At 57.9% G+C, this 11834-nt stretch overlaps 1 protein-coding gene across 1 annotated transcript in view; it reads left to right on the top strand.

Annotated features, from left to right (window-relative positions):
• Positions 1–1781: 1781 nt before the first annotated feature.
• Positions 1782–11834, top strand: part of epm2a (EPM2A glucan phosphatase, laforin) — a 70508-nt gene continuing 60455 nt past the window's right edge. Inside the window, exon 1 of the mRNA XM_072498463.1 lies at positions 1782–2366. Within this exon, the coding sequence (XP_072354564.1) occupies positions 1985–2366 (382 nt within the window). The 5' untranslated portion in view covers positions 1782–1984. The remainder of the gene's footprint in view (positions 2367–11834) is intronic.

The raw sequence follows: 11834 nt of genomic DNA, 5'->3' as shown, positions 1-11834 counted from the left end.
AATTGTGTTTAAAAAGAAAGGACATGCTCTCAAAGCTTTTTGTCTTACATTCATCAGGAAGGCACAATAACTCCAAATTTCAAAGGGAGCAACAGTGTATATACTACATAAGAATAGAGTGCGAGTTGGTTGGTAAGTCAACTCTGGTCGAGGCATTTGTCCTGATGAGTGCAACACAAAAAGTTTCAACACGTTCCTTTTTTCAGCAATACCCAAGCCCTGCACTACCAAGCAACAATTTGCAAGTGAAATTTTCACTGAAACTACACTTGTCCATTCTAAGTATCACCTTCAGTATTTCCCAAGTTCTGAAAAGTGTCAGCTAAAATATCACTAATTTATTCCTTTAGTCCCTTCAGGTCACATTATTCTAGAAACTAGAGACACAGTATTCTAGAAACTACCCACAAATGAAAGCTCCACTACAGTGTCGCCTGACACTCTTGGTGCAGTAATGGGGGAGTGCTGCATGGTTGGAGGTGCTGCTTTTGGATGAAATGTTAAACCAAGTCTCCATCTGCCTGTTCAGAAAAGAACCAGTGACATTATTTGAAGAGCAGGGGAGTTCTCCTGATGGCCTGGTCAACATCCCTTCCTTAACCCACAGCACCCAAACAAATAAACTAATCTTTTATCTAATTTTGAGGGATCTTTCTAAGCACAAATTAGCTGCTGTATTTTTTTTTACCTACTACACTTAAAAGGTGGAATTATTGGTCGTGAAGTACTTTGGGATGTAATGAGGGTGTGAAAGATGCTGTATAAATGCAAGTCTTTCTGTAGCTTTGCATTCTAAACTGGACACCAGGGGCGGATGGGGGCACAATGGTTAGCACTGCTCCCTCACAGCACGAGGGACCCGTGTTCGTTTCTGGCCTTGGGTGACTGTGGAGTTTGCACGTTCTTCCATGTATGTGTGGGTTTCCTCCAGGTGCTCCAGTTTCCTCCCAGTATAAAGATGCGCAGGTTAGGATGGAGGGAACAGGTGACCCCTGCCATGGGCAGCACCATGGTTAGCACAGTTGCTTCACAGCTCAAGAGTCTCAAGTTCGATTCCCGGCTTGGGTAACTGTGCGGAGTCTGCACATCCTCCCCGTGTGCGCGTGGGTTTCCCCCAGGTGCTCCGGTTTCCTCCCATAGTCTAAAGATGTGCAGGTTCGGTGGATTGGCCATGATATATTGTCCTTAGTGTCCAAAAAGGTTAGGTGGGGTTACTAGGTTACGGGAATAGGATAGAGGCTTAAGTAAGCGGCTCTTTCCAAGGGCCAGTGCAGACTCGATAGGCTGAATGGTCTCCTTCTGCACTGTAAATTCCTATGATTCTATGATCTTTACTGCTCGATTTCACAAGGGAATTCCTCTCTATAGCCTTGGATCACTTTCCTCAGCCAGCGTTTCCAGGAGCCAAGATCCATCAATCCATCTCTAAACATTTGACAAAAGATACAGATAAGGAAGATCAAGAGAGTAAAGTTGGAAGAGAGGTAGGGACAGTAAAATTCTGAGAGCAATTTTGGAAGCGATACAGGCCGTGAAGTGCAAATCACCACGATCCCTCAAGACCATAGGCTGCTCTCCCCTTTTGAGAAGAGAGCTGACTGGTGATGATTTGACAAAGGGTCACCACACCTCAGGCAATGGGCACGGTTGAGAAGGTGGGGCCTTCATAGATAGCTGAGCCCACGCTGTTGGCGTCTCTCTCCATATCAGCCATCCAGCCAACTGAGCTATCTGACCCTCCAACAGGTAGTATAGGAAAAAGATACACAGTGAAGAGTGGGGATAGGAGAGGGATGCAGACTGGAAAGTATAGAGTGAATGATTTGGTCCAATTCTGTGCAGTACTGTAACTTGCCCTCCTGTGCCTCTCTGGTTGTAAATACTCCAGGGCTATTTTGGGCGGCTGGCAGTGAGTGAGACAAGCAGGGCCTCTTCCCCACAGCCCACTGGCTGTCTGCTCGGCTTCACGCCGCGGGAGAAGCCAATGAGTGGCGGGGTGGCGGGAGGAGGGGCAGGTTGGACAGCTGGCTGCTCAGGGTTGAGTTACACGGTTCCTCCCTGCGGAGGGGCACTGAGAGGAAAGGGCAGCCGGCCGGAGGTCTGGAGCGCGGCCTGCAGATTGGCAATGCTGCTGAGGTTCGGGCTGGTGCTGACCTCGGAAGATCCCAATGTGCGGCTGTTTGTGTGCGGTTCCAGGCCGGAGCTGGGACACTGGGACCCGGACCGAGCCGTGCCCATGGTGGCGGCGGCCAGCGCGCTGAACGAACCCGCCTACTGGAGCGCCGAGGTGCTGCTGCAGGAACCCAGCAGAGAGACCTTCTGGTTCAAGTTTGCCAAAAAGATCCACGGCCACTTTATCTGGGAAGGTACTGGACACACAGACGTGGCACTGTCTCGGCACTGACACTGGAACTGCCTTTGGGCACTGACTCTGGGCACTGACCCTGGGCACTGACTCTGGGCACTGAGCACTGACCCTGGGCACTGACTCTGGGCACTGAGCACTGACTCTAGGCACTGAGCACTGACCCTGGGCACTGACTCTAGGCACAGACTCTAGGCACTGACCCTGGGCACTGACTCTAGGCACTGAGCACTGACCCTGGGCACTGACTCTAGGTACTGACCCTGGGCACTGACCCTGAGCACTCACTGACCCCGGGCACTCACTGATCCTGGGCACTCACTGATCCTGGGCACTGACCCTGGGCACTCACTGACCCTGGGCACTCACTGACCCTGGGCACTCACTGACACTGGGCACTGACCCTGGGCACTGCCACTGGGCACTGACCCTGGGCACTCACTGACCCTGGGCACTCACTGACAGGGGACACTGAGCACTGACCCTGGGCACTCACTGACACCGGGCACTGACTCTGGGCACTCACTGACAGGGGACACTAAGCACTGACCCTGGGCACTCACTGACACCAGGCACTCACTGACACTGGACACTGACCGACACTGAGCACTGACCGACACTGGGTACTGACCGACACCGGGCACTGACTGACACTGGGCACTGACTGACACTGGGCACTGACTGACACTGGGCACTGACTGACACTGGGCACTGACTGACGCTGGGCACTGACTGACACCGGGCACTGACTGACACCGGACACTGAGCACTGACCGACACTGGGCACTGACCGACACCGGGCACTGACTGACACCGGGCACTGACTGACACTGGGGCATTGACTGACACCGAGCACTGACATACACTGAGCACTGACCGACACTGAGCACTGACCGACACTGGGCACTGACAGACAATGGGCACTGACCGACACTGGGCACTGACTGACACTGGGCACTGACTGACACTGGGCACTGACTGACACTGGGCACTGACTGACACTGGGCACTGACTGACTGACACCGAGCGACTGACACCGAGCACTGACTGACACTGGCACTGACTGACACTGGGCACTGACTGACACTGGGCACTGACTGACACTGGGCACTGACTGACTGACACCGGGCACTGACCGACACTGGGCACTGACCGACACTGGGCACTGACCGACACTGGGCACTGACAGACACTGGGCACTGACCGACACTGGGCACTGACCGACACTGGGCACTGACCGACACTGGGCACTGACCGACACTGGGCACTGACCGACACTGGGCACTGACTGACACTGGGCACTGACTGACTGACACCGAGCACTGACTGACACTGGCACTGACTGACTGACACCGGGCACTGACCGACACTGGGCACTGACTGACACTGGGCACTGACCGACACTGGGCACTGACTGACACTGAGCACTGACCGACACTGGGCACTGACAGACAATGGGCACTGACCGACACTGGGCACTGACTGACACTGGGCACTGACTGACACTGGGCACTGACTGACTGACACCGAGCACAGACTGACACTGGCACTGACTGACACTGGGCACTGACTGACACCGGGCACTGACCGACACTGGGCACTGACCGACACTGGGCACTGACAGACACTGGGCACTGACCGACACTGGGCACTGACCGACACTGGGCACTGACTGACACTGAGCACTGACTGACACTGGGCACTGACTGACACTGGGCACTGACTGACTGACACCGAGCACTGACTGACACTGGCACTGACTGACTGACACCGGGCACTGACCGACACTGGGCACTGACTGACACTGGGCACTGACCGACACTGGGCACTGACCGACACTGGGCACTGACCGACACTGGGCACTGACTGACACCGAGCACTGACTGACACCGAGCACTGACTGACACCGAGCACTGACTGACACCGAGCACTGACCGACACCGAGCACTGACCGACACCGAGCACTGACCGACACCGAGCACTGACTGACACCGAGCACTGACCGACACAGGGCACTGACTGACACTGGCACTGACTGACACCGGGCACTGACCGACACCGAGCACTGACCGACACCGGGCACTGACCGACACCGGGCACTGACCGACACGGAGCACTGACCGACACCGGGCACTGACAGACACCGGGCACTGACAGACACCGGGCACTGACAGACACCGGGCACTGACAGACACCGGGCACTGACAGACACCGGGCACTGACAGACACCGGGCACTGACCGACACCGAGCACTGACCGACACCGGGCACTGACCGACACCGAGCACTGACCGACACCGAGCACTGACCGACACCGAGCACTGACTGACACCAAGCACTGACTGACACCGAGCACTGACAGACACCGAGCACTGACAGACACCGGGCACTGACTGACACCGGGCACTGACTGACACTGGCACTGACTGACTCCGGGCACTGACTGACACCGGGCACTGACAGACACCGGGCACTGACAGACACCGGGCACTGACAGACACCGGGCACTGACAGACACCGGGCACTGACAGACACCGGGCACTGACAGACACCGGGCACTGACAGACACCGGGCACTGACAGACACCGGGCACTGACTGACACCGAGCACTGACTGACACCGGGCACTGACCGACACCGGGCAGTGACTGACACCGGGCACTGACTGACACTGGCCGACACCGGGCACTGACCGACACCGGGCACTGTCTGACACCGAGCACTGACTGACACCGAGCACTGACTGACACCGGGCACTGACTGACACCGGGCACTGACTGACACCGGGCACTGACTGACACCGAGCACTGACTGACACCGGGCACTGACCGACACCGGGCACTGACCGACACTGGGCACTGACCGACACCGGGCACTGACTGACACTGGCACTGACTGACACTGGCACTGACTGACACTGGCACTGACTGACACCGAGCACTGACTGACTGACACCGAGCACTGACTGACTGACACCGAGCACTGACTGACACCGGGCACTGACTGACTGACACCGAGCACTGACTGACACCGGGCACTGACTGACTGACACCGAGCACTGACCGACACTGGGCACTGACAGACACCGGGCACTGACTGACACCGAGCACTGACTGACACCGAGCACTGACCGACACCGGGCACTGACCGACACCGGGCACCGACCGACACCGGGCACCGACCGACACCGAGCACTGACCGACACCGGGCACTGACAGACACAGGGCACTGACAGACACAGGGCACTGACTGACACCGAGCACTGACTGACACCGAGCACTGACTGACACCGAGCACTGACTGACACCGAGCACTGACCGACACCGGGCACTGACCGACACCGGGCACTGACCGACACTGGCACTGACCGACACCGGGCACTGACTGACACCGGGCACTGACTGACACCGGGCACTGACTGACACCGGGCACTGACTGACACCGGGCACTGACTGACACCGGGCACTGACTGACGCCGGGCACTGACTGACACCGGGCACTGACTGACACCGGGAACTGACTGACACCGGGAACTGACTGACACCGGGAACTGACTGACACCGGGCACTGACTGACACTGGCACTGACTGACACTGGCACTGACTGACACTGGCACTGACTGACACCGGGCACTGACTGACTGACACCGAGCACTGACTGACACCGGGCACTGACTGACACTGGCACTGACTGACACCGAGCACTAACCGACACTGGGCACTGACAGACACCGGGCACTGACTGACACCGGACACTGACTGACACCGGGCACTGACCGACACCGGGCACTGACCGACACCGGGCACTGACCGACACCGAGCACTGACTGACAGCGAGCACTGACTGACACCGAGCACTGACCGACACCGAGCACTGACCGACACCGAGCACTGACTGACACTGGCACTGACTGACACCGGGCACTGACCGACACCGGGCACTGACCGACACCGGGCACTGACCGACACCGGGCACTGACCGACACCGAGCACTGACCGACACCGGGCACTGACCGACACCGGGCACTGACCGACACCGGGCACTGACCGACACGGAGCACTGACTGACACCGAGCACTGACCGACACAGGGCACTGACCGACACAGGGCACTGACCGACACAGGGCACTGACCGACACCGGGCACTGACAGACACCGGGCACTGACAGACACCGGGCACTGACAGACACCGGGCACTGACAGACACCGGGCACTGACAGACACCGGGCACTGACAGACACCGGGCACTGACAGACACCGGGCACTGACTGACACTGGGCACTGACAGACACCGGGCACTGACCGACACCGAGCACTGACCGACACCGGGCACTGACCGACACCGAGCACTGACCGACACCGAGCACTGACCGACACCGAGCACTGACCGACACCGGGCACTGACTGACACCGGGCACTGACTGACACTGGCACTGACTGACACTGGCACTGACTGACACCGGGCACTGACTGACTGACACCGAGCACTGACTGACACCGGGCACTGACTGACACTGGCACTGACTGACACCGAGCACTAACTGACTGACACCGAGCACTGACCGACACTGGGCACTGACAGACACCGGGCACTGACTGACACCGGACACTGACTGACACCGGGCACTGACCGACACCGGGCACTGACCGACACCGGGCACTGACCGACACCGAGCACTGACTGACAGCGAGCACTGACTGACACCGAGCACTGACCGACACCGAGCACTGACCGACACCGAGCACTGACGGACACTGGCACTGACTGACACCGGGCACTGACCGACACCGGGCACTGACCGACACCGGGCACTGACCGACACCGAGCACTGACCGACACCGGGCACTGACCGACACCGGGCACTGACCGACACCGGGCACTGACCGACACGGAGCACTGACTGACACCGAGCACTGACCGACACAGGGCACTGACCGACACAGGGCACTGACCGACACAGGGCACTGACCGACACCGGGCACTGACCGACACTGGGCACTGACAGACACCGGGCACTGACAGACACCGGGCACTGACAGACACCGGGCACTGACAGACACCGGGCACTGACAGACACCGGGCACTGACAGACACCGGGCACTGACTGACACCGGGCACTGACAGACACCGGGCACTGACCGACACCGAGCACTGACCGACACCGGGCACTGACCGACACCGAGCACTGACCGACACCGAGCACTGACCGACACCGAGCACTGACTGACACCAAGCACTGACTGACACCAAGCACTGACTGACTGACACCAAGCACTGACTGACTGACACCGGGCACTGACCGACACCGGGCACTGACCGACACCGGGCACTGTCTGACACCGAGCACTGACTGACACCGAGCACTGACTGACACCGGGCACTGACTGACACCGGGCACTGACCGACACCGAGCACTGACCGACACCGAGCACTGACTGACACCGGGCACTGACCGACACCGGGCACTGACCGACACCGGGCACTGACTGACACCGGGCACTGACAGACACCGGGCACTGACAGACACCGGGCACTGACTGACACCGGGCACTGACTGACACCGGGCACTGACTGACACCGGGCACTGACTGACACCGGGCACTGACTGACACTGGGCACTGACTGACACCGGGCACTGACTGACACTGGGCACTGACTGACACTGGCCGACACCGGGCACTGACCGACACCGGGCACTGACCGACACCGGGCACTGTCTGACACCGAGCACTGACTGACACCGAGCACTGACTGACACCGGGCACTGACTGACACCGGGCACTGACCGACACCGAGCACTGACCGACACCGAGCACTGACCGACACCGGGCACTGACCGACACCGGGCACTGACCGACACCGGGCACTGACTGACACCGGGCACTGACTGACACTGGCACTGACTGACACTGGCACTGACTGACACTGGCACTGACTGACACCGAGCACTGACTGACTGACACCGAGCACTGACTGACTGACACCGAGCACTGACTGACACCGGGCACTGACTGACTGACACCGAGCACTGACCGACACCGGGCACTGACCGACACCGGGCACTGACCGACACTGGGCACTGACCGACACTGGGCACTGACCGACACCGAGCACTGACCGACACCGGGCACTGACCGACACCGGGCACTGACCGACACGAAGCACTGACCGACACCGAGCACTGACCGACACCGAGCACTGACCGACACCGAGCACTGACCGACACCGGCACTGACCGACACCGCACTGACTGACACCGAGCACTGACCGACACCGAGCACTGACCGACACCGAGCACTGACCGACACTGGCACTGACTGACACCGGGCACTGACTGACTGACACCGAGCACTGACTGACACCGGGCACTGACTGACTGACACCGAGCACTGACCGACACCGGGCACTGACCGACACCGGGCACTGACCGACACCGGGCACTGACCGAGCACTGACCGACACCGAGCACTGACCGACACCGAGCACTGACCGACACCGGGCACTGACCGACACCGGGCACTGACCGACACCGGGCACTGACCGACACCGGGCACTGACCGACACCGGGCACTGACCGACACCGGGCACTGACCGAGCACTGACCGACACCGAGCACTGACCGAGCACTGACCGACACCGGGCACTGACCGACACCGGGCACTGACCGACACCGGGCACTGACTGACACCGGGCACTGACCGACACCGGGCACTGACCGACACCGAGCACTGACAGACACCGGGCACTGACAGACACCGGGCACTGACCGACACCGGGCACTGACCGACACCGGGCACTGACAGACACCGGGCACTGACCGACACCGAGCACTGACCGACACCGGGCACTGACCGACACCGGGCACTGACCGACACCGGGCACTGACCGACACCGGGCACTGACCGACACCGGGCACTGACCGACACCGGGCACTGACCGACACCGGGCACTGACCGACACCGGGCACTGACCGACTCCGTGCACTGACCGACACCGGGCACTGACCGACACCGGGCACTGACCGACACCGGGCACTGACCGACACCGGGCACTGACCGACACCGGGCACTGACCGACACCGGGCACTGACCGACACCGGGCACTGACCGACACCGGGCACTGACCGACACCGAGCACTGACCGACTCCGTGCACTGACCGACTCCGTGCACTGACCGACTCCGTGCACTGACCGACACCGGGCACTGACCGACACCGGGCACTGACCGACACCGGGCACTGACACCAGGCAATGACTGGCAATTGGCAAAGACTGACACTGGTTACAGACACTGGGCAATGACTGACATTGGTCACAGATACTGGTCACAAACAGATACAGAAACTGGCCACAGATGCCGGTCACAGACCGACACGAGTCACAGCCTGACACTGGTCACAGCCTGACACTGGTCACAGCCTGACACTGGTCAGACAGACATTGGGTAATGACTGATACTGGGCACTGACAAACACTGGTCACAGACAGACACTGGTCATATACACTGGTCACTGACAGGCACTGGACAATGACTAACACTGGACACACTGGTCACTGACACGGATCATCAACACTGACAGGCACTGGTTTCAGACTCACTAGGAACACAGACTGACCTTGGGCACAGACTGACACTAGGCACAGATGCTGGGCACAGCCAGACACTGGGCGCTGACTGACACTGGGCAGTGACTGACACTGAGTGCTGACTGACACTGGGCACAGATAGACATGGTACAGACAGACACTGGGCATTGACGGGCATTGGGCGCTGACTGACGCTGTCAGTATAAAAGCATTGCAGCTTTGGCCAAATCATAGATATTATTTGTCGGGGGGGGTGGGGGGTAAATAACTCCTGTACATTGCTTAATGGCAGTCTGAATATTTTGCCACTATTAGGATTAATGCAATGTATAATACGATACACACTCACGTAAATCAGCTATGGTTCAGTGGGTAGTACACTTGTCTCTGAGTCTGAAGGGCTTGGGTTCAATCCCCATGCCAGAGACTTGAGTAGCAGATCTAAACTGACACTCCGTAGTGCAGTATTGAGGGAGTGCCACACTGTGAGGGGCTATCTTTCAGAGGAAATGTTCAGTGGTCAGCAACCTTTCAGACATATTCATTTTTTTGAGTCTTCATTTATTCACTCTAAGGTTTTGCATGTTATTAATATATTTTAACGTTTATAAGATCTCGATATATTATTTCATTATTTACAGCACAGAAGGAGGCCATTCGGCCCATTGTATCCTCACTGGCTCCCAAAAGAGCTACCCAGCCAGTTCCATTCTCCAGCCCAATTCCTGTAGCCCTCTAAATTTAACATAATTACCATGGTCTCAGCGATTTAGTGTGATCCTTGCCCTTGCTTTTCTTTGCTGAGTTTGCCAATGACCAGCATGTATTTGGACACTTTAAGCTGCACACGGACTTCCGAGTGATCAGTTGTTAACCACACCATGGCTCTGTGAGGGACAGAGGACTGACTTCATCTGTGAAAATAGATCCAAATGCTGAAAGACTTGCAAACACAATTTTCTTCAAAACAGTTCAATTTCACTGACGGGGATGTCCAGCAGGTCAGAATAGAGGCCCCCTGATCTCCCTCGATAGCGCAAATGCATTCTGCATCTCTCCTAAACTTCGATGCTTGCAACCTCTGAGCTCTTTCATTCAATCAACTGGATTAAAAAAAAAAAAATTTAGAGTACCCAATTCATTTTTTTTCCAATTAAAGGGCAATTTAGCGTGGCCAATCCACCTACCCTGCATATCTTTGGTTGTGCGGGTGAGGCCCACACAGACACAAGGAGAATGTGCAAACTCCATACAGACAGTGACCCAGGGCCGGGATCGAACCTGTGTCCTCAGCGCCATGAGGCAACAGTGCTAACCACTGCGCCACCATGCCGCCCAGAATCAACTGCATACCTGTAACCCCACCTAACCTGCACATCTTTGGACACTAAGGGGCAATTTACTGTCTCCAATCCACCTAACCTGCATAACTTTGGACTGTGGGAGGAAACCGAAGCACCCGGAGGAAACCCACGCAGACACAGGGAGAACGTGTAATCTCCACACAGTCACCCAAAGTTGAAATCGCACCCGGGTTCGTTGCGCTGTGAGGCAACAATGCTAGCCACCGTGCTGCCCCCGTCCTCACCCCAGCAGGCAGTCTCTTCCTCCACCAAACCAGCAGTCTTTCTCTCTTCTACCAGCAAGCAGTGTCTCTCTTCCTCACCAGAAGACACATTGCCGATGGTACTGATGTTCAGGCCTCGGGCTGTAAGAAACATCATGTTCGCTGCTCCTCTAATGCTTTTCTCCCACATTTACTGCTGATAGGTTCAGCGGTGAGCCAGTCAGCAGGAGGAGCAGCTCCTTGCAGAATCTTTCACTTCACTTACTGGTAATTTGAACACTGGCTCTGCGGGACGGATAGACCGACCTGGTGGGCTG

Source organism: Scyliorhinus torazame, chromosome 4 (genome assembly GCF_047496885.1).
Source record: "Scyliorhinus torazame isolate Kashiwa2021f chromosome 4, sScyTor2.1, whole genome shotgun sequence".
NCBI classification, from domain to species: Eukaryota; Metazoa; Chordata; class Chondrichthyes; order Carcharhiniformes; family Scyliorhinidae; genus Scyliorhinus; species Scyliorhinus torazame.
Note: the sequence above shows the minus strand (reverse complement) of the source record. Positions and strands in the feature narration are given on the sequence as shown.